The sequence below is a fragment of the Vicugna pacos genome, chromosome 15, assembly GCF_048564905.1.
Source record: "Vicugna pacos chromosome 15, VicPac4, whole genome shotgun sequence".
Classification (NCBI taxonomy): Eukaryota; Metazoa; Chordata; class Mammalia; order Artiodactyla; family Camelidae; genus Vicugna; species Vicugna pacos.
In genome coordinates this window covers 15,256,578-15,281,742 of record NC_133001.1, presented here as the reverse complement: position 1 = coordinate 15,281,742, position 25,165 = coordinate 15,256,578, and the positions used below count along the sequence as shown (strand labels likewise).

At 32.9% G+C, this 25,165-nt stretch overlaps 1 protein-coding gene across 19 annotated transcripts in view; it reads left to right on the top strand.

Moving 5' to 3' along the window:
• The window catches only part of EHBP1 (EH domain binding protein 1), a 391,476-nt gene that overhangs the window by 362,858 nt on the left and 3,453 nt on the right, over nucleotides 1–25,165 (top strand). For all 19 annotated transcript variants that reach the window (XM_072937655.1, XM_072937664.1, XM_072937665.1 and 16 more), the window contains 2 exons: nucleotides 19,729–19,828; nucleotides 20,957–21,030. In XM_072937655.1, the coding sequence (XP_072793756.1) occupies nucleotides 19,729–19,828; nucleotides 20,957–21,030 (174 nt within the window). The remainder of the gene's footprint in view (nucleotides 1–19,728; nucleotides 19,829–20,956; nucleotides 21,031–25,165) is intronic.

Below are 25,165 nucleotides of genomic sequence, written 5' to 3'. Positions count from 1 at the left end.
TCGTTGTATCAGTATGCAAATGTATTTACATAGGGGAATAAGTCTAGGTTTCCTTTAAAGAGGGCAACAGAATTGAAAACTGAGGCCAACAAATAAATGAAAGTTTCTCTAAATCCATTGGATAATAGAGGCAGTGTTAAGGCTAACCATAGTGTTGAACTAAACAGAGGGATTACTCCTGGGTTTTGCATCAGTTGTTTTCTGCTGGGTGGCCTCACTTGTCAAAAAAAAAAAAAAAAAAAGTTTAACAGGCAAACATTCACATAGGCACACTGAGAAGTATGCTTAATTCCATCAAAGCTTTAAAAAAAATCAATCATTAATTTATTCTAACTACAATTGTTGGTCATTTGTGAAAAGCATCTGGCCTTTAAGTCGTAGGAACCCAAACACAAGTACAATGTGAACACTTGTGAAGAAGCTTCAAATTTGTCATCATGTAAGGAAAGCTATGTTAGCGTGTGTGTATCTGTATCTAACTATACAGCTGAGTCTGTTTATTCATAGTGCTTTAACTCCACTTCGTTTTTGGATTTTGAAAATGTTCTAAATGTAGTAGTGTACTTTAAAAATCAGAAAATTGTTAATTGGTAACTTTAAAAAGTCTAGCTTTTTTACATGTCTGTTCATGGTTTAAAAGGGTGATATTTCAGCAATCTTGGCATTACAAGTCAGAAATGATTTCTAATGAAGTCTAAATTCAAGATAGAAAATATATTTTTAAAATGGTTTCAGGAGAGACATACCCTATTTTCCATATGACTAAGTAATTTTTAAGATATTTGTTTTAAAGCTGGATTTAGACATTCCTGACTGCTCTCTAATTTGATATAGCTAGTCCAAATGATTTCATTCAAGAAATTTTGGTAGGAGAATGCAGTGAAGTAGATAAATAATTTTTGTGGCTATACTCATATCGCAAAGTATAGAACTAATTCAGTCATTATTACTGTAGTGACATCCATTTTTTAAATAGCTTTAAAGCTAGCAGTAGAACAGCTCAATGTTGGGATATACTTAAAATTTTAAACTTTAATAAAGTTAGCCAAGTTTCATGTCCTAAGAATATATAAATAGGCTCACACTATAACCACAAAATTATATATAGCAGATATTTATTTCTTATTTTTGTTTGGTCTAAGAATGAACTTTTAAATTGTAGGAAGCGTAAGAAAAAGCCTTAAGGGGTGAAAAATCGGAGCTTAAATTAGAAATAAAGAAAAGATCACATCATTTTAATTACATACTCTAATATAATATGAATAATTAATATATTAAAAAACCAACCCCCGTGATAACAACCACTTAGCCTAGTGGTTTCTTCTGTACCAAGGAAATAAAGTGGAATATAACCAAATGCTGCTCTGTCAGAAGTTTCAGATAGAAATGATCCATTCTCCTACTGTTAAACTGCTTTTATCAGATTACTCATATACTGTATTGCATTCATCACTGCTCTAAGCTTCCCCTGGGCTTTTAATAACTACAAATTAAGAAATGCTATAAGCACTTCTCATAAATAAGGTTTGATTTTAAGCAAAATGACAACTAATAACTTTAAAAAGCACCTTTTTTTACAGTAGAAAAAAATTAGTGGTTACTAATCTTTAGATATTTATCTCACTTAACACCATAAATATATTATCATAGCAAGATGACTGTGTTCCTAAAATGTATGTTGAAAATAAATCTGAAAGATTCTATGCCATATGTAGAATTCATGTGTAAACTTTGTTTAGCCCTCATATCAGAGGCACTGATGTCCAGAGTACTTTTAGGATACTAGAGATGAGAGCAAAATCGCTTAAAACCGCTTGTGAAATATAACGTTTGAAATGGTTCTTTGAGAATGTGCAGATTATGCTTGCATAGGGACTCCTTCCAGCTCTCTGGGAAAATGAGCTGTTGACATTCTTTTGGGTCATCATCCAAGATAGGAGGGTAACCACAAGGATTTAGCAGATATATTCATCCCCAAAGACCTTTATCCATTTCATTGCAACTTGGAAACATTCATGTTGAATAGTAGCATTAATGTAGCCCATTTAGCTCTTCAAAGTGAGCCTTAAGTTTTAAAAAGAAAAAAAAGAAAAACGAAAAAGAAGACGATGAAGAAAATCAAATGACTAGGGTAATAACTTATTTAAGTCTTCTATGAGGTATTCTTTATTTATATAAATTCTGAAACACAAAATATTTTTTCCCTCTATACTATTTTCAGAAATAGAACTGAGGTCTATTATAGTAAGCAGTAATAAGCTTTTGAATTTTAACTAACTGAATCAGTCCTACATGTTGCTTATTAGTTGCTTACGACAAAGAAGAGAAAATAAATTAATGTTTTAATGTTGTGGTCTGAAATGAATGGTAACATTTTAAAAGATTGAAAATTATGTCATTCAGGTTCTGATTCTGACTCTTTGTGCACTTTATGATTCAGGCAAAAGAGAAAGACAAAGCTTTGATAAACTCATTGAGGATATGCGCTAAGATTCACACACATGTCCTTTCTTATAAATGGTGGAAAAAAAAAACTTTTTGACTCAAACTGGAATGATACTATATAGGGCTGAATGTGCAGGAAAGGTTCCCACAATGCATTGTGCAAACCTAGGGCTAACAAATACCCTGCTGCTTTGAAACCCCCCCAAAAGACAAAAGCACAATGAAATAGAAAGCTTACCACCGGTAGCTTTCAAAACGACAAACTAGGCAAACTATACATCTCCACCACTCCAATTTTGTCAGAATGCTAATGAGCTTGCTCTGATCTTTACTCGGCTTCCCGTGTTTTCTACATCTTCAAGGACCACATGGCGCTAGCAAAATAAAGACAACTAAATGAGAATTTCGAATGCTTTTTGTGTTAGGACCTGGTGCTTTTCAGTGGACGTACTCGTTGAATATTCTCAACTTAAAAGAGTACAACAGGGGGTTGGGTATGAACTTTTTAACAGGAGGAAATTTATACAAAAGTAAATTAGTGAGATGAGGAAAATATGAGAAAAATTTCTGATTAATTTCCACTCCATAATATCAATGACACCTTCAGCCCCACTCATACTCTTCTAACAAGAGATGCTGATAAAAGATGAATGATTCTGTGTTGTTCACAGTGAATGTTTAGTGGTTTTTTAATAGCAGCATTCTACATAAAAGGCACCAGGAAGTACTCTGCATTAGCAGTTGAGATCACTAGTTAATAGGATGATGTCTTTTAGCTTTTGTCACAAGATTATTAGAAAGGATGGGTTTCTGTTCTCATCATTGCATAGTTTGGAGTGCCTGTTGAGCACAAGTGCTAAAATACAGATTTCTCAGTATTGTTTCACATGTAAAGCAAAAAGCCTTTTAATGAACACCTTTTCCCTTTTTTACCAGGTGATTTTGTTATTGATCTCTAATCTGCCCCTTTAGCTGTATTAAATGCTTGAAGTGTTCTGCTTTTCACTGTAGCCTTGATGCTAGCTTTTTGTGCCTGTAAATTCATTAACATTAAAAACAGGGTCTATATAGACCATTTGATTCTATGATTTCAAAAATGCCAGATTATGTAGTTTTTGTGGTTTAGAGTATAGATAACAGCATAAAGTTAAGTTTGGCTCAGTGAATACTGTAAAAATATGTTCTTTGATTAAAAAACATATTTTTATGAGATTTAAATTATATATTTGTCAGGGACATATTTTTCACTAGCTCAATCTCTTTTCTCCAGCAATCACTGTACACTTACTAGGAGATTAGAAGTGGTCAGCACCATCCCTCTCCATACCCATATCTAGAAAAGGAAAATGAAAACTTGGTATATTTTTATATGTAAACATATGAACTTAAAGTTAAACTGATTCTGTACAACTAATAAATAACCAGGAACAGAAAGGAAGTTTGATACAGTAACACTTTTCAGGTTTTGTATGGAGAAAAATTTTGGCAATGTTTCTCACATTTAATGCATATATTTCTGATATTTCTATACGCTGTTCTTTAATATTCTCAATTTTCTCTTATCCTGAAAAAAAAATTTCTGTACATTGAATTTTGTTCACATGGCTTAATTAACATACTGTAATTTATTCACACTTGTATTAAAATGGTGTGTGGGGAACCTTATAGTAGTCAGAATAACTTGGACAATCCTAGTTAATAGAGCTGGCAAAATATAGAAACTGCCTTCTAAATACAAGATTTTTTTTATAGCTGGTTATTCTGTTTCCTCTATCATTTAGCATATTTCTATGCTTCTTCCAAGTGTGCATGGGAAATAGTATTTTATGTAATAAAATGTTCCATTTTGTAGAGGTTCTTTTTTTAATAGAATTTCTATTTAAAGTTTTTTTTTTTGGAAATGTCTATTTTTATATAAATTACAATGAGAAAGAGGCCATATCATTAAAAATATACATTAAACTAAGTAAGGTATCTATTTGGGCATTTTTAGTTACAAAACTAAAAAAAGATAATTAAAAACTATCGATTTCTCATTCATGAAAATTTTTTCTAAATACCATATGATATACCACGATGAAATAGAAAATGAAGTTTTAGCTTGTTAAAGTAGAAGGTTTCCACTTGATGTCTACAGATACAAAATTTGAAATGGACAGACAAGATTATATATACTATTGTCTCTGCAAAGGAACTTTCATAAATTAAAACAAATTAAGTAAGGGAATTTGGCACAATAAAATAAATGAAATGATTTCTAAGGTTCCAGAATTGTATAGTATAGACTTAGCTGTTATTCCCCCCTAAAATGAACATTAGTGACAAAAGTAAAAAAACAAAAAATGTAACGTTTTGTATCTGAAAACTTTCTACAAAGTGTCATTGTTTAAGACAATTTCCAAAGGCAATGAACCACATCCTTTGATAGACTCCTAAGAGCTGATAGAATCCATTCCTTTTTGGAAGTAAAATGGTAACATACTTTTGGTAAATGTGGTGTCTGTTCTGTGTGTCTGTGTGATTTTAGCTGTGTCAAGATTTTAGTTACTTTATCTCACCTGCCTCCAAGAATGCAAAATTATGTAAAACCATTTTCTAATTGCAAGAAGCGATATAACTTCGTACAGTTACATTCTAATCCAATATTCAGAAGATAAAAAGCATAAAAGAACATGTTGAACAGTTGATTCTGTCACATCCTTGATTAGCAGAGTCATAGCCAGGTAGAACAGTGAGTGAGCCAAGGTCCAGCTCTCCAAAGTCTCCATGTGAACCTTCTCACTGATGTTTCTGTCCATTACATACTGAAGCCCATCTGTCTTTCATTGCTGTTAGCATAATTACAGGAGAGGCTTTTCTTCCATACTTAATCCTCAGTATACTTCCATCTGAAAACATGGGCTCAGCCCTTCCAGCAGTGAGTTGGGACCCTGGCTGGGAGAATGATAGCCGTGATCCCATTCTACTGTGCTATATATTCATTCCGGCTTAACTAGTCCAGCTTCATAGCTGTGAGCCTCAGTCCCACTTAATAGAACGAGGATGTTACAGCTTTAAAAATAAAAATTGGGGGAAAAGAACCTAACCTTAACTCACATAAAGGGTGAAATTTATTTATTCTTTTGTGCCTTGTGATTTTTTTTTTCTGTCCTACAACAATTTTTTTTTAATTGAAGTATAGTCAGCCTACAATGTGTCAATTTCTGGTGTATAGCACAATGCTTCAGTCATACATATATATACATATATTCATTTTCATATTATTTTTCATTATAGGTTACTATAAGACATTGAATATAGTTTCCTGTGCTATATAGAAGAAACTCATTGCTTATGTATTTTATATGTAGTAATTTGTATCTGTAAATCTCGAACTCCCAATCCATCCCCTACCCCCAGCAACCATAAATTTACCATGTCTGAGTCTGCCTCTGTCCTGTAGATAAGCTTATCTGTGTCTTCTTTTTTTTTTTTAGATTCCACATATGAGCGGTATCACATGGTATTTTTCTTTCTCTTTCTGGCTTACTTTGGTTATAATGACAATCTCCAGGTCCATCCATGTTGCTGCAAATATATACCTTGTAATTTTCATTCATTCAACAAATATTTATTGAGCCCTGTTATGCCTAAGGCACTATGCAACGAGTGTAAAAACTTAACCCTGGTTAGTGAATATAATTAGTTCAAATTTTCCACACTGAGTCGAACTTAATATGGTATGGCAGCTAAGAGAATTGTGAGAATTAAATTAGATACCTGTATCAAGCATTTTCCAGTGCCTGGTACACATACAGAGTTTAATAAATGTCAGCTATTATTTATATGATCTCTTTATACTTAAATTTGTCAAGGTCTCCTTTGAAATAAAAAATACCAAAAGATGAAAAACACTAACATGTTAGGAATGTTACCTGTCACCATCAAAAACTGAATGAAATAGTCATAATAAATTAATATTGCTCTCTTTGTACATTTATATATTTTATTTATTATATTTACATATACTGGAATAGTCCTTTATTAAAAATTATCAGTAATGAATAAAATACAGTATAAAGAAAATAATAAGGTTTGTTGTAGAAGAAGAGCTTATGTTTTAAGGTGCTTACAGTACTTTTGCTCTTTACTTTTTTTACACTTTCCATTTTAAAAATTGGTAATATTTCCAAATTCTTTCCTTTCTGTAGTTTCTTCCCTCTGTAGTTACAAGAAAAATTAAAACTACTGTCATTCTTTCCATATTTCTTCACTCTCACAATTTGTTCAGCTAATTTAAACATCTCTAATAACTGTTCCTAACTGCATTTCATTATTTGGATTATTTAAAGAAGGAAAGTATGTAAGTTATACTTAAAAGCAGTAGGATGCAACTGTTGTTGAGTCATTCTAGTTTATGCAGTAGATATTGGATCACAGGATTTCTAGAAAGGAATCTCTGATTCATAATGTGGAGAACTCCCTAAGGCTCTCATTTCTAACATTTGTTTCTTCTCTCCTTGGCACGCACTATATGTCCCAGCTTTTTACTATATACTGTCTGAAGGTGACTTTTTCATCTGCTGACTCATGTTTGTTCATTTATCCAGAGGAACAAATATGTATAATTTCTATCAGTGATATTTAGGGAGTATTTTCCACTACTAGAAATTTTGAATTGGAAATATAAAATATAATTTTTGAACCTAAAGAATTATCACATCAACATAATTTTTAATTTGGAACATGTCTATTGCCTGAAGTGAGGTACATCCTTATTCTAGAGTGCAATAAAATTTTTTGACACTTAAAAAAGTAGAAATTCCAGGAAAACGTGTTTTTCTCAGCAACTATCTATGAAATAAAATTTAGGCATTTGAACTGATTTGGCAGTAACATGTTTTTCTTCTGAATGTGAAATTAAATTTGTGTAATGTCATGCCAATGCTAAAATAACATCTTATACATGGAATATCACCCTTTCTTTAAAAAAAAAAAACAAAACTCAGTGACTTATTTGTGAAAGGGCTTAGACAGTGGTTCTCAAACTTTTATCTGCATTAAAAAACCACCTACAGGGTTTGTTTAAAATGTAGATTCCCCAGGCCCTGCTTAGAGGATTCTGATTCAGTGGATCTGTAGTGGGGCCAATATTCCAGGCAATTCTAATACAGGTGATTCACAAACCACATTTTGAGAAATGATGGGCTAATATATTGCTAAACTCACAGCATTACAAGTGCTAAGGGAAGTAACACAACATAGAGATTTTAAGACTTAAAAATCAGCAAGATGCCAGCTAGAATCTGGGTGATCTTCAAGTTACTTAACCTCTCTGAGCCCCTATTTCCTCAGCTGTTAATTTAAAAATAAATAAATAAATAAATAAAGGCTGATGAAATCTATTTCAGAAGGTTATTGAGAGTCTAAAATATATGAAACAGATATAGATAAACTTTATATGAGTACTTTGCACAGAGCCAGGCAGAGGGTTAGCACTCAGTATGAAAGTAGCTGCTGCCATCATTCATAGTAGTAGTTTCATTATTTATTATTGTTTCTACCTTTAAAATTTTCCTTTGCTTCTAAGTAATATGCTCATCCCTTATTCTGTTATAACTGTTCTCTTTCCTCAGAACACACAAACACACGCACGCACGCTCTTTCTCCCAAGAAATGCCTAAAGAACTGGTTTGTAAAGAACTGGCTTGGCAATTTGGCATAAGACTGGGAAGTTGTTGAGGTTTTTATTTTTTGTTTTTAACCTTTGTCTTATCTATAAAAAGTAACTGATAAATGTTTCTGTGAACATTTTCACAGCTAAATAAATAACTAGGAGAAAGTCTTAGGAACTTTGCTAGTCCCCCAATCTAAGTTTCATTGTATTGATGTACTAATTTATATGAGTTTTGTGAGGCACATACAGAAATAAACAAGCATTGTATTTGAGAAATTTATTTTAGGACATCCATGTAAGAACCAAGTTTGCAAATGCATTTTCTCCTCTTCTGTTTCATCCTGATGCTATCCTAGGGAAGCTTAACCAAGATTTCATAATTTGATTTGACAAAGAATGACATCAGAGATAGCTAAGCATATGTGAATTGTCTCCCCAGTCCAGAGTCAAAATTAAGGTAGTTTACAGAAGGATACAAGCTCTGCTCCAACACCTTTCTCCCAGTTTTTCCTAATGGAAACATTTTTCTTTAAAAATACAGATGTTAATGTACAGAGACAACTGGATACATCCTGGCCCTTACTAGGTCCCTTCATCTTTGGGATAGAACTGTCTAACTGAATAGCCATGAACCTTCCTTTTATTGTTGTACAGCCTTACAAAGTCCTGCTTTCAAATCATTGTTTATTCCATTGTAGAAACATTTCCAGTTCTTCTTCTAGTAGATTGTAAATTATTATGTCTTTTTTTTAGCTTCAGGTTGTGCTTTTAACATATTTCATAGGCTTCTAGGTGCATCACGTAAGATAGCTAAACATACATAATCATTACATCTGTTCCCTGTTCCCACATGTCACTTCTAAGCTGAAATGGGAAAGGCATTCACCCACTCAAAGGAGCTATTCCCTAAGGAAAAGTTTACAGTATAAATTAAGGAAAAACCATTGAGTTGATATCTACTTTTTGTTTTGTTTTGGTTTGGAGGGGAAGAGATAATCAGGTTTATTTATTTACTTATTTTGAACCCAGGACCTCCTGCATGCTAGACATGCATTCTACCACTGAGCTATATCCTCCCCCGAGCTGATACCTACTTTTTAAATTAAATTAGATATTTTCAAATGCTTACTGTTACTGATTAATTTGTAATGTTTATTGCTGAATAGTTTTTCCTGTAAAGTTTTTTTCTGTTTTGTTTTGTTTTAATGGAGGGATTTAGATGAACGTTGTAGAGAGAGGCATGTTAATCAAAATTGTGTGATTATTTTTACAGCTGCATAGCCTGAAAGGCTAAACTTTGGTACAAATATGTATATATAAACAGTTATTTTCTTAACAGAGTATAATGGATTTTACCTTCAAAATAAGTGTGTATGAATTAATTTTCTCCTTTTTGTACTGGTGACACTGAGTGGAAGATGATATGTGAATTGACAGTACACAGAGTAATGAACATCCAACTTGTGAGTGTCTTCTGCATTTACTAACTGGTTATGTACTTTACCCACCCAAAGCCACCCAACCCCATTCCCCCAGTGCCAGTTCACTCTGAATTAATAGCACCACTTGGTGGCCAAAGCTAGGAATTGTGAAAAGTACCAACGTTTCTTCCCACCAGCATATTATTCTCCATTAGACACTTCTAAGCTGAAATTTGATAGACTTGGTCATAGCTATGTCTGTTGTGCTTTCAAAGGATCTAGTTCTTAAAGGAAAGTTAAAAATGCAAGTCAAAGACAATACTTAGGCTGATACAATTTTTTTAATTAAAACTGAGTTTTTATGAATTTCAGTGATCTGAAAAATAGAAATAGTTTTGTGTTAGGAAGTATGAATAACTTACCTCATAAATAAATTATTAAAATAGTCATAAATATTTTAATTTCTCACGAGAATGAAATTAGTGAGAACCAGAACTTAAAACTTTTAATACCGTTTGTTTTGACTCAAGTGTTTATTTTGAATCTAAGTAGGTTAAATAAAATTAAACTGAACATTACAAAATTTTTAGTGTAGACTAAGTAGCAATTTTGCTTAATTCTGCAATGTATAATATTCACAGGAAAATTGTGAGAACTTAATAGATTTGGAGTTGACCATGACTTTGGGTTGGAATGTAGGTTGTATTCTAGATGGGATTGCTTTGACTATTTTTAAGTGACCTGTAGCTTTGAAGAAAAGGGAGAGGACATACAATACAACACAAGGACATATAGCTAACTTCTGGGGAGATTGGCTCATAAGACTTACGCCAGAATCTGAGAGGCGCCATGAGAGGAGCATGATGTTGTTCAGTCTAAAGGGTATCTAAAAAATTATATCATGATAAAGGGCAAATTAAACTTATCCTGGAGATTAAGTTGAAGAGAAAGCTGAAAATAACTATCTTTGGGAATTCTCGAGATTCTGAGTCACACGTTATTTTCTCTGAATTTCTGACTGAAGGAACTGCTATTAGCAAGAAAACCTTTAGAATAGACTTAACAGAACATGTGTAACTTTGGGAGGGAGAATTTCTCCTAGAGGGTTTGCATTTGAGTAGCTCTTTTAAGAAAAGAAAAATGAGTAATAGGTAGTTACTAGGCTTCCATACCTAGGGAAATGAAAAATATGAAATGATGGTCGGACGCATTTTGGTTGATTGGTCCAGTAAGATGGATATGTAAAGACATTAGAAATGTCATGCTCAATGGAACTAACATTTTAAGACTTGTACAAAGTTGCCCGATATGTTTACTTCTGTGAGTAGCCCTTTCTGGTGCTTGCACAGGCAGTCAGAAAAAAACTGTGAGACTCTGCAGGGAGGAATCACCACACCTTGCTCCATTAATAATCTTAGGAATCAGTCAGGGAGGATCTGAAAGCTTAAATAAAGAAAGTAGATCCCTACTGTTTGTGTACACTGGGTATTGTCTGTGTCGTTGTGGGTGTGAGTGCAGAGACAGAGACAAAGAAACAGGATAGAACAATGGCAACCACCATTATATTAACTACATAGCATTTGGTATAGTCCAGTCACTATTCTAAGTACTTTCTATATATTAACTCACTTAATCTTCACAAAACCCTATGAAGTAGTACTACTGTCTCTGTTTTACAAATGAGGAAATTGAGGCATAGGGAGCTTTAAGTAATTTACCCAAATTCCCATAGCTCTTGAAAGAGCAGAGCTTGAACTTGAATGCACCCTGCTAATTCAGTGTTAGACAGAATATTCTTGTTTGGCCGTTTTCATTGAAGGATGTTGCAAATGCTCAGATGGAGTCAGAGTAGCTTGTAGTTGCCTAACAAGTAGAGAGGTCTATCCCTTGAATCCCCTTTTCCTTGAAGACATCATACACCATCCTATAATTCTAGTATCATATGGTTGTATCTACATAGGAAGAAAGGCTGACTCTCCTTGACACCCCTTGAAGTACTGCTCTGAGATCACTGTTAAGTCCCAGTGACCTACATGGGAAGAGTAAACAAAATTCCCTCTACTAATGGATGAACTCGTTTATTAGAGGTTTAAAGGTTTGCTTTTGGTTTGGGGTTGGGTGTTTTTGTTGTTGTTTTTCTGTTTTGCTTATCAGAACCACTCTAAAGGGCCTGTTCTGGTAAGACTGGTTACCTCTGAGTGTCGAGTAGGGTGGCTAAGACTTGTGGTTCACAAGACAGAGTGCCTGGATTTGAGGCAGTAGTGGTTAGTTCCACCACTGACTAGCTCAATTACACTAGGTAAATGATGTGACCTCATTAAATGACCTCATTAAATATTTGATGCTCTTATAATAATCATCATTATCATTATTATTCCCAGCCTATGAGAAAGTTATTGATTGTCAGTAATCTGGTGAGGGAGATGTATGACAAAGCATCTTTGAGACACTGTTCTTTCCAAGGCTTTGGGAAGCAGCACTGTGGACACGAGTCTATCGTGAATGTCTCTGTGTGTCCTGGTGAAGAGAATGGCTCCATTGGGAAGGTTGTGGGGCACTGGATGAAGTAGTGCAGCACTGAAAATCACACTAGTCACCTGGCCTGGTCTTGGAAAACAGCATTCATTACATTTGATTGAAAGTATGTTGTAATTGTTGAAGCCGTGTGCAGGTTGAAAAGCTGCTGAAGATGGCTCTGCTGTGTCCTGCTTTCATTAGGCTTCTCTGTTTTGAGAATGAATGTGGCTGCAGGTTGGGAGGGGATAGGCTTAATTCACTTAGCTCACCCTCACTGGATAAAGATTTTTAAGAAGACACAGAAGGAAGGATATATCCCAGTGTCACCTGGTTATCTGAACCCAAGCATGATCTAACAAAGTATAGAGTGGAAGAGGAAGTTACTGTGCATATAGCACATTGGGAGTTGGGGGTTGAGCTCATCTGTTGTTGGAAACTGGCAGCTCTGGGAATACCCTGGTATGATTTTTTTAAGAACAAGGAAAGATTTTAAGCAGCACAGCAGAGGGTTACCTAAAAGAGTAGCTGACTGGCTGCATAATACACCTTTAGAGAAGCTCTTTATATGGAGGACATTTGGAGTGTATCTACCTGGTTTTTCTGTGGAGTATTTTAAAAATCATATGTATTTAATTTTCCACACTCTCAGTAGAATTGAATCTCATTCTCATTGGGCATTTAGTGAATCAGTTATTTTATCTATATTGCCAATTTCATAAGCTGATTTTAAAGATGTCCTGCTTTTAACATCAAAATCTCTTTCTGTAAAAATTATGAAAACTTTATCAGTGAAGCTTTTTGCATTATAAATATTTGGTTTTTCTTTTTGCGGGCTTTTTTTTTTCTTAAAATTACATCAGTTTGTTACTTCAAATTGTCATTTTCTTTCTTTTTTACTTTGTTTTGATGACTAGTAAACTTTTTAAGATGTGTTCTATTAGTCTATAATTTTCAATCTTAAAATTTACCTTTTTCATTTTTTGGTATTAAGTAGTAGTTTATGATCTACTTTGTTCTTAAATCTCGAAAACCCTCTACAAATAACTAGACTGTCATTACCTATAAGAGCACAGCCACATTATTGTGTCACTGTGGTTATGGTTGACTTTTGAATGCAACAGTGACACTGATGACTCAGTAGGGCATTCACTTTGTTTTTCCAGCTGCAAACATGAGTTTGTACTAATTCATTTACATTTTTCACCTATTCCACTTATGACTAATGGCATACTAATTATACTAACTATAGATATTGTTATGACTAACAAAGATTTAAAGTATAATTTGTATCCAAGGAGTTGTTTAGAAATTTATCCTCACTCCAGCTAGTCCTGATAATGTGTCTGTCTTCACACTAGACTGTAAGACCTTTTGAGGGCAGGGCCCACATCTTGGTCATCTTTCTGTCTCCTGTTCCTGGCTCAGTGTTGCACATGCCATTATCACCCTCTTCATTATCGCAACCATAGGTAGCATTTTTAGTCTTAGGCATTGTGCTAAGGACCTTACATGGATTTTCTCATTTAAATCCTCTAACAAACATATAAGGCAAGTAATATGATTATCCTTATAGAGGAGGAGAAACTGAGATTTAGAAAAGTTAATTAGTCTAAGATCAAGGGACTCTGTCAGTTTTTTTAACCAGATTGGAAAAAAGCCATTTTTGGATGAAGATTTAGTGTTCATCTTATTTGCATCATATTCAAAAATGACAGATATAACCAGCCACAGAAACTCTAGATGGTACACAATTACACATTATGCTTGACCCTACCAAAATTTATAGTCTTATCCACAGGAGTTTCTCAGAATTAATGTAAGTAAACATTCAAAAGCTAGCCTTAGTAAAAGGTGTTTATTCTGAAATTCATTTGTGAGTCAGGTGCTTTTCCATAAAATACGTTAAATTATGGATTCAGTTCCCAGACCACCCCATAAAAAGCTATGTGCCTAAAAGACCTAAAAAAGGATAAACCTCTGTTCTCCCAATGAGAAGATCTCCCCCAGACATTTTGACCTACTTGAATGTATAAAAGTTTAGTAATATCTCATAATATACATCTATACATATGTACATATTTAAAAGCACATCTTAAAATACATTAATCTAGAAATATTGCTTCTCTCTACTCTCACTTTTCCAGAAATAATTTTATTCAAGTCTTCATGCTTATCTTTAACATGAATGTCTCTGTCACTTCTAGAGTCATCTTTTAAGTCATTTCCACGGTATGACTGCAAGAAGGCTCTAGGAGAGGGAGAGGTAAAGAGGAGTCTGCCAGGTGCGGGCCAGACAAAGGGGGGCTTCAGGAGAGGGGAGAACTGGCAGGGGAAGCTCTCTGTCTGTAAACATGGCTCACAATTCATGTTTTCCCCTTCTTGGAGGAGGCCCAATGATTCTCCAAGTAGACAGTAGTCTATTCGGTTGAGTGATGCGTATAAAAGTGACTCACTCTATTTTATCGCATTTTACAAAATATGTTAAATGCACCTTGAAAAAAATACATAGTTTCATAGTTCTGTTCTGAGTGTTTTGACTTTAGCCAGGTGCCTGTTTGTAGATGGTCAAGATAGTCATGCATTACCTGAAATGTGGGTTATATTAATACCTATAAGGGCTGTTAGCACTGAAAAGTTACGGGAGCAACGCCATCCCATATGTAATTTTTTAAGAATACTAACTGTAAGTAAAAATAAAGGATTTCATCAGTTTTGAATTTTCCCATGATGATTACTTTTATGCTTTTAAATTTATTTTTGATTTTTGCTATCTTAAGTTTGTGCTTAATTTACCTTTTGGGAAATCAAGCACCGAACTTTGGCATAAAAAAGGCTGTTCAAACTCTGCTAAGGAGTTGGCACAAGAATGCTGTTAATTTCCAACCTTTAGAAATAGCTTCTTCTTAAATATAAGTCTATGGAGGAAAGGCTTTGGTCAGGTTTTCTATACCTCCTCCTGTGAGAAGTACATGCTGAGAAGTCTGTCAAAAGTTATCTGTAGATAGATGTCCTGAATCTCTTCTGTTTTACCAAATGGGTAAATAAAAGTTATGTTTATTTTGAGTGTGTGTTAATTTTTATTTTATTTCAACAAAAGGAGGCAGGGTTTTCCCCAAAGTGTATACTCTTTAATACTATAACAAGTACATCATGCTGAGCAAATAGTTTTAAGACAGTTGCTGCTGAAAACATCAATAAGGATTATGAGATTCTTCATTTATGTTGATTGCTGTTTGAGAATATTCTTAGAATAGAAACGTTTATCAGCTCTTTGCTTATATAGTAAAATTTGTTTTCATAATAAAGCTCTATTTCCAAAGTTTAAAATATTTTGTAAAACTGGGGCACTGGAGTCCTGCAGTAAGGTTGGCTTTGGAGTTCATTTGTCCATGACCCTATATAACTTCAGAAAATCATTCATTCTCATCCATTAAGTAAATGTGCCAGATTTCACCTCCTTTCTTATTAAAATGTGTTTCTCCATTACCAGTTAGTTGGCTATCTCCTTGTGTATCTCTGTTGTAATATATTAAGTCTTTTGGAGGTCATCAGTGTTCATGTTATCATACCATCAGGACAGTGTGTAATGGCAATTTTTGTGTTGTTATGTTTGGTTTGGCTTTGCCGTGTTGTGTCCTTTAAGGAGCATGTGTGATCATTAGTCAGTCATCTCCACTGTGGGACTATGGTAAGATTTCAGCATTCTTTAATGTTTTCATGGTAGAAAATCTTGAATTTGTTTATATGTTCAACAGTACCTTTATGTTTTTATTGTTTCCCATTGAATTCATCTTCTGTTCAGCTAAAATTATATTATTCCTTATTTTGTTTTTATATAAGAATTTCCTATCTGAAAATACATCTTTCTATAGACAGTAAGTTTATGGTGAAAGATTAGGAAAGACTAATTAGTAGATGGTTTTTAAAAATATTATTCATAATTTTTTAACATCACTTTTCTTTTGTTCATTTTAAAATTTACATTGAAAATGCTGTTTCTCAAAAAACAAATGAACTCTACGTACAAATTTCTGGGTGAATGAATGAATTCTTAAATGAAATTAAATCTTAACTTTAAGTCATTTTGGGGAGGGAGGAGATGTAATATAAAAGCAGTTGTTGCTATATTCAGTCAACATTTATTAAGTATTTGTACTACGTGTAGTTCTGGGTTATGTTGCTTTGCATTAAGTGGTTTTTTGTTAACGTATGTGATAGGAAGAATGATTTGAAGTCATATTTATATATTACTTTTCCTGCCATTATCATTACTCTTCATTATTTAGTAACTTTTACAAATTATACTCCAGCTATAATAATTGATTAAAAGAAAAAATTGACAGTAAGAGATTGTGATGTCAGAAAAGATGTTACATTCTAGGAGGAAAAATAAAAAACAATTCATTAAGGAAACAAAGTAGAAAGAAACACTACCAGAGATTATATTAGTTAGTCTATTCTTTAAAATGTTAAGGTGATGATTTTATTGGTAATATACTTACAATAAATATATGAGACACTTTGTTTGAAAATATAACAACCCAGTTGTGCTTTCACATTTTAGTTACTCTACACTGAGCTATAGTATTTTGTCACTTTTTAATTTCAAAATGGTCTTCAGTGGTATAGGTCTTAAATTTTTCAGTTCCATGAACTGAAATATATTTTGACTCTAAAATGACCAAAAAAAGTATTTGTGATTATAAATTAAAGATAACTGAGAGATAGTTAACTAGGTGAGATTAAACAAGATAAAATGATTTATGACCATTTTATAAAATAATGACAGTCTTCATTTTAAGCTACAGTGTAAAGTGCTTTATTCTGAGATTATGTATTGTGGCACAAGCTAAAACTGCCTTTTTTCTAACAGTGCCAGAATACAACCTCTTTTTCTTTTTGCACTAACAAGACTGCTTTACCACCACAGCCCACTCTAAGTAATTAAATCAATCCTTTGTACTTACCGTATTCTCCTCTAGTGACGGTACTAGATCTGATTATATGCTTCATGCATATTCAAAGTACCGCACTGACAGCTCTTTAATGAGCTCTTACTTAATCAGTATGAACAATGTTCATCTTGTTCTTTTTTTCCTCATGCATTAGAGCTAGGAACAGTTGGGAAAAATGAAACATCCAGCATTCATTTGAAAAATATATTGTACTTTGAAAAGTGTCTAAGCTGAGGAAGTTGCATTCTGCCCTTTAAAAGTCTGATGGACAAATTGGATTACTAGTATTGGATTAAATAACAAATGGTTAGAGGAGAAATGAGAAAAGCTCACTGTGATCACAGGCTTTAATATTTTTTGTTACTTATAAAGCTAAAGGGGTCTTTAACCAGTTATTAAAGTCAGGATTAATTTGTAATGGTTCAACTTACTGGCTTTTAAAAGCTTTTTAAATTTAAAAATTTTTAAATCCCTAAAAACAATAGTGTAATGATGTATTAGAAGAAAATTTAATTTTTTTATTACTAGGCTAAGTATAGATTTCCATCATTGTGTACTGTCTCAGATAGGGAGTTAGTGATGCAGAATTGGTTTAACCTCAGATATGTTTTTTTCAGTTAATTTATATAATCTATATAGCAGTAAGTAATATGTCTTTAAATATTTCTTATTGTTAGGCTATTCCCTTTTGAAACATGAGACTCTTGTCATTTTGTAACAATTAGGGGAGGTGGATCTTTTATTTTTATCTAGAAATCATAGACATGAGTTAAAGTGAAACTAACACAGTACCACATCAATATTGTTATTCTCAAGGAAGAAAATGATGCTAATTTAAGAGTAGGCTAGTTGCTTCTAGTGTTATTGCCTGAAAGCTTCAATTACCGGTTAGGTTAAACTCAAAACAAAGTTTTAATATGTGTATATTTTTAGAAATCACTTAGGTTATGAACATAAGAATTAAGTCTTTAATCAGAAAACAAAATATCATAAAAACTGCACCTATTAATATTGCACACATGTGTCATTTCACTGATCAAAAAGGCCTTCACCGGGGTACAATTGGCCTTTTTCCAAACAGCAAGCTTTTTCTCAGCTTTTTCTTTTTACTCTTTCTTCTTTTGTTGCTACCCAGGGATTTGTGCCTATCGCAGCCTGTATCACATGACCAGTGTCAAGACATCACATGGTCCAAAGTGAATGCAAAACCAGCTCCCCTAAAAGAGAGATTAAAAATACTGTAAAACAATAAAGACTTTTGTTCATACTCTAAAAGGATCTATCCTAGGTCTGCGTCATACCGTAGTTCTAATAAAATTTATGAAGGCACATATCCTCTATTTTCCCTAATAATGAACAACAGATATCTGTTTTACAGTGATGCTCTGAAGTACATGTTTAATCTTTTGCACACAGAACAGCTTCTTATGTTCAATTTTTATTCTAAAAATTTTTCAAATTTCTGTTAATGTGGAAATAGTTAAATAAATTATGATACATCCATAATTAAAAAGAATGAGGTAGATTTTCAAACAGCGTGACAGCAACAAATCTCAGGGCCTTTATGTTAAAGAAAAGAAACCTGTATGTGTCTAGATGGGATATATATATGTGTGTGTGATAGACATAGCTACCTATGTGGTCTGGAGAAGATATGCTGAACTGTAATAGTACTTCTGGAGAAGGGAAGTAGACAGGGGAATTGGAGAGGGTAGGGCTGGTGAAAGAGGACTTGACTTTTTACTCAGTTATGCCTCTGTATTGTTTGAATTTCGTAAATGGACTGGTAGTGTATTTGAAAGTTAAAAGAAAATATCTTATATAGAAACTAAAACTTAGGAAACTGGCTAGGATATTTAGTCTTAGCTGGGACATTTAATTTTTTATTAGATATTTGTTAGCCCTATGAATCTGTCTAGAAATTGGACTGAAGTATTAAATAATAGCCTAGCAAAGCAAGAAGCCAATCATGGGTGAAATTCTGAAAAAAAGAAATTCAAAGAATTATAATTTTGACTAGATGCAATTTGAAGGGAAAAGAAGGAAGAAGGTGGGGAATTAATATTTTTGTTGAGTATGATTGTGGCCTATTTCTACATGAACAATACCAAATATACACCATAATTATAATCCTTGATAGACTGGCCTTTGAGGGGAGGGGTGATATAGGTGATGGAATAGATATTAGGGAAAGTGAATTTTAAATGTACAATCAGTAAATAATTTTATAATCTTATAATTTTATAATCTTTATTATTTTATAATTCTTATAATCTAAGATTTTAAATCATCTCTTTGCTCAAATGTTTCCTGATTTACTGAAGATTATTTTGTTCATTATAGTGGGTTTTTTTCACAGATAAGCTATAACTATTTTTGTAGCCTGGTCATTTACAATGTATTTAAAATAAATACAGATGTTTACCCTGCTGTGGATGATGATTTCTGGAATGGCATATGCACATATATCTTTAGTTTACTTTTGGAAGGGAAAAAACAAGTTGTTACAAGTGGAAGTGTTCACAGAATCTCTGAACTTCTCTGATCTTCCTGCTAGTCTTATAATTCTCATAATGATTTTTAATGTGGTTTTTAATTTTATTTATTTATTTTTATCATGACCATATGTCTGTCAGCACCACAAGTTCTTCATTGAAACATATTAACAAGTCAGCCTCTGGGGAGGATTTAAAAGTTGAAACACTTTTTTTTTTTAACTCTTCCTAAATTATAGGAAGGAACACAGAAGAAGAAGAAGCTATGATGCAGGAATGGTTTATGTTAGTTAATAAGAAAAATGCGTTAATACGGAGAATGAACCAGCTCTCTCTCCTGTAAGTACTCATGAGTATGCTTGTTTTTCCTACAACATTGATGAATTTTAGGCTTTTCATCATTGTCTTTTGTGAGGTTTCATAAGGCTTGATTTGTTTTTCTCTCGGTAGAGATTATAGTGTACTTTATATAAAAATAAAATCATAAATAGTATAGAACCAATTTTCATCCGAACAATAAGAATTTTAAAATATATACTGAAAAAAGTGTTTACTATACAGAAAGCCAAGTAATATAAACAGTTTTTGTGTTTAGAAAATAAAACACTTGTATACAACAAGGAGGTTTGGTTTATATTAAGAGTTGAGGGCAAAGAAGTAAAATTGAAGTTTATTTAACATCAAATTTTCAGTTAAAAATTAAAGTAACTCTTAGTAAGGACAAAAATAAGTACCTTTGTATTCTACAGATGATGTTACCTTAAATTTTGGGATAAAAGATTAATGACTTACAGAGAAGGGACCTTTTTATGATTGCAGGAATTAAAAGTAAAATGGAAACTAGACCAAATATAAGCATTCTTAGTCTTTAGCATTTAGTTCAGTATAGGACTTAATGCTTGTTCCTTTTTCTCACTAGCAGTGTTCTTATATTATGCCACCTAGTGTGGGAAGAAGCAGGCTTACATGTTTTATTTTAGTGAAAACCTCTATTTTTGTCATTTCTGCCATGCCTGAAATTGATGAAAGAATTATGAAGAAACACAAAACTTAACTGATCTTGGCTTTTTAATTGTCTCTGTATTAAATTTGCACTGGTAGTACTTTCATATTTCTTGTACTCTTTTAGCATGGAGTTCTAGACAAAAAGACTGTTTATTGAGAACTATGAAAATATTTTACAAAATAGCCTTATACCTGGCACTTAACACAAGAAGCACTGAAGAATGAGACTACTTATCCACAGATTAAAATATTCTTTTGTGCAATTCAGAATCGAAGGAGAAAACTATTATCACTAGTAAATCTTCAGCCTGAGGACACTTTTAGGTTTGTGTATCATTTGTTTGGAGTAGCTTAAAGAGAAAAGTCAGTTATGAGTCCTAAAATCAATGTAATTTAAAGGTTCGTTTAAGTGTTTAATGATTTAGTAATTAGCATATTGATGAACTTTTGCACCTTGCCTAGGGAAAAAGAACATGATTTAGAACGAAGGTATGAGCTGCTGAACCGGGAATTGCGGGCAATGCTAGCCATCGAAGGTAAGAAATCCCATGGTGGAGTGAGCTGTGTGAGGTGTCAGTTGCCAAAGAGATTTAAAGAGTGTAATACACTTCTGGTCTCACTAGGTGTGGTTTGACTAGGGACCTACAGTAATCGCAAATAAATGCCTTAGAGTCAGAAAACAATTGTCTTGTAAAACCTAAGGACCCTAATTCATACGATTATGCTTGCCTTAACTTTTGTCAGTAAGCTCAAATGTCCATAAAATGAAAAATGTAAGTAGTTAAATGATTTAACTACATATTTGACTATGCAATTTAAACTTGTTTCCGCTGTGGAGGTTTGAGAAAGCTTTATCATTTTTATTTTTCACGTTCAGACTCCAAATGTTGCCTTTATATTTAATTGATGTCAACACTGAAATATGTCACTGTCCAGTCTACTGTTGTTCTTAAGATTCAAACTCTTATTAAGTGAAGATTCAAAGATTCAGACATAAGAGATAAATGAACTACTTTCGCACATTACATAATACATAAAGCTGTTAAATTAATTATGTATATAGTAATCCTAAGCATGGTTCATAATATCAATAAACATCAGCAAGCTTAACTGCAGCGTTTACTATATATGATTATATTTAAAACATTTTTAGGTGTTTTAGAGTGCTGTTCTCCTTATACCTCTTCGTTGAAAATCTTACAGTTCAAAGATGTATGCGTAAAAGCTAATCCTGTGGGCTCTGTAAAATGGACCTTTTGTCTAATCAATGCAAATTGATTTTCCTATTCTGTATTGACCTCTTAACCCATTGACTGTCCATGGTAATTTCCTTCTTCACCTGATAAGGTACCTGATCCATAAGAAGTCAATTCTAATTAGTTCAGAAACTGGAAGTTTAAGTTTGTAAGGAAAAGCCAAATGAAACCATATATTTTTAAATATTTTAATTAATATTGGTATTAAATAAATTACATGCTATTTATCTAGTACCGTATAGATTTATAGAAATTTTATTTTTACTTTATATCCCTAATCTCATTTGACAAATATAACTGCAATATTTGTATATCCTAGTTTAGAAATTGGATTTACTTTATTTAAAAGGCTTCAGATAGCTAATTTCCTTCAAGTGGCTATCAAATTATACCATTGATAATGACTATAAAATTTGTCAAAATTATTAAAGGAGTTCTGTGAAACTTGCCATTGATTGAAATGAAATGCACAAGTATACTAAATGTTTTTTTCCTCTTGATATAATTTTTGTAGTCCTGGGTATAGTCTTTAAAAGAGATTAGAAAGCTAAATAGTTGAAAAGTAGGTATAGAAAATATTACTTATATGGCATATATATGTATGTATAATATAAAATGTATGTGTATATGGTATGTATAATGTATAACTCATTATACAGTGTATTCTTTATAGATTCATTATACATTATGCTCGATACAGAGTATTAGAATTTCATGTATAGTAAGTTAAATCATCCCTAAAATACAACTTGATACAATTGACTTTTAAGGCAGATATTACTTCTATCCCAAAACCAGCCTTTAAAGGAGGGCCTGTCATTGTTAAAACATCCCAGTCTCATTGGCAGTCCCATCCCTATATTCCTACAGTCTTAAATAATCTAACGTTTTATCTGCCTGCTCCTCTGGTACATATGGAAGAGCGGGAAGTAATATTTTTGAAGAAGAGGGAAAAAATAATGTTTTTCTTTTCAAACACCTTTAATACAATTGTTACTTTTTGTAAGGTTTTGTTCTGTTTTATTTTTTAACTAATATTATTGTCCTAGATGTGATTGTGCCTTAAATCTCTAGGCCTGATTCCATTGCTGGTTGAGGAGAAAAAAGAAACTTGAGGAAAGTAGCAGCCTGTTGATTACAAATAAAGACACTCTCTCAGGGAGAGGCCTCTCCCACCAGCCTGGGCAGTCCTGGAGAGGTACTGATCATTGTGATCATCAGTGCTTTGAAGACAGTGTCCTCTGAGCCAGCCCTTAGAATGGACACACATGCGGTTCAGAAATCTTACGGGTTGTGAAAGCACCACAGAAAAACACATGAACAGGCAACACTAATTGGTTTTGTTTTGTTTTCCTTTGTTTTAAAGTTCATTCCTTCTTTCCCATCTCTTCTCCTTAGTAGCCATAATATAGTTCTCATAATAAACTAAAATCTTTTCAAATAAATCTCCTACTGAAACCATTCAGCAGGAGAAAAACACAATATTAATAGCACATTGAAAGAAGTATTAACAGCTTGGTTTGAGAGCAAAAAAAAAATATTCAATATATCTGTTCTTCTGAGAATCCACAGTCACTTTGGCCTGTTTTTTACCTTTTTTTCCCTGAGGTGTTTTCATTGCTGGAGTTTCACTCTACTGGGCTAAGTTGTAGGATCCCTTGAGCTAACAAACATCTTTTAGATACTTTTTCTGTAGTTTTTTTGTTCCAGATTATTTAGTGCCCCCTCAGGAAAGAGAAATTCATTTCTGCACACATTGGGGTGGGCTTTTGGAAAGTGGTGTGTTCATTTTCTGCACAAGAAATGGATCTTCTCTAGGATTTTGTACATCTTGATTTATTCTTGGCTTAGAGTTTGAAGTGGGTGCTCTTCTAAAGGGATTTATGCATAGGTTCACTATTTTTGTAGTTATGGTTTATATGATAAGCTTTTTATATTTAAAATCAATATGTAATCCTGTGGAGGAGCTTATCCCCTAAAACCCCATTTGTAAATCTATTTTAGCTTTGTTACACAGCATAGGCACAGTCTTCCATAGATTGATTAGGTACAGCGGTAGAATCCTATCAAATGGCCTGCTCTGATGATGATGCAAACTCTTTCAGGATTGCTAGTTGACTGGAACTAAAGATAAGACTTGACTGCAATCCCCCAATGTGCTCTTTACAAAACTAGTGTTAATTTTCATCAAAGTGCCAGGCTTATTTATAGTTGCAAGGTTGAAGGTTTACTACAAGAACTTAAGGTCCTTTCTATTAAAGTGTTTATAGGTATTTCTTTTGCCTTTTTTCCAAGGTAATTATCAACTTCAGCAAATAAACTGAATCAGGGAATGAATAATTGGCCCTATATATAAAAAAGAGTTGTGAGGTTTTTGAAATTAACAAAACAGCTCAGCACAGATGGACATAAACAGAATCTCTTTATTTCAACACTTTGGCTCAAATGCAGCATCAAAACTTAATCCTATTTGTTGTGAGAGGATATGGCTTTTGTAGCAAAAGTATACTGGAATCTTTAAATTAATCAGAACCCACATTGTAGTCTGTACAAGCCAAAGTCAGTGCATCTAGCTAGCTGTTATAGGTGAGTAATCCTTTCTTAAAATGCATGACAGGTAACGCATAAACTTACAATGCAGGTTTTTAAAACATGATATCTAGGTAAAGCTATTTTGAAGGAGATTTTTTAAATTTTTAAATTTAGACTTGAACATACAAATATGAATGTTGATCAACTTTAAAGGTCTTATTACATTTTTAAAAAATCATCAAAATTGTTTACTTAATTTCCCAAATTAGCATTCAAATGTGTGAAATTTGCTCCCATTAGAAAGCAAATCTGAAGTAAAAGTAGTTTTGCAAGTGTAAAATCTGTTCACTGCACGTAGGTATTTTCTCTACAATTTGACTGATAATTTGTAGATAGATATTAATGTAGTAATGATAGATTTAATGTGAAAAATCCTATAAATTTATGCTGGAACATTTTAAATTCCAATGTCAGTTAAATCGTGACAAAATGATGAAAATTACCTAAAAATTCATAACTTTAAAATGTTTTTGTTACAGTTATGGGGAAATTTCATTACTGAGCTAGGAAAAAGTAAGATTTTAAAAATTAATACTTCAGGGATTAAAAAAGTATTTTCTCTTTTATCCATATTGATAAAACCTTTTTTTAATCAAAGAAATTTTGATGTCTCTAATTATTAATTAAAACCTTAAAAGTGACCAAGTGCAGAGAAGGAATAATTTAGATTGTCTGCTATTAAGATTTATTTTTTCTTTGTTTAAAAATTTTTATAATTTTCAACCTAATCACATTTTTTAAGTTTAGAGTGGAGAAAATCTATTTTCCAGTAGTAAAGCTCTTGTCACCATGTTTTGGAAGTAAAGAATTATAAACTAGGCTT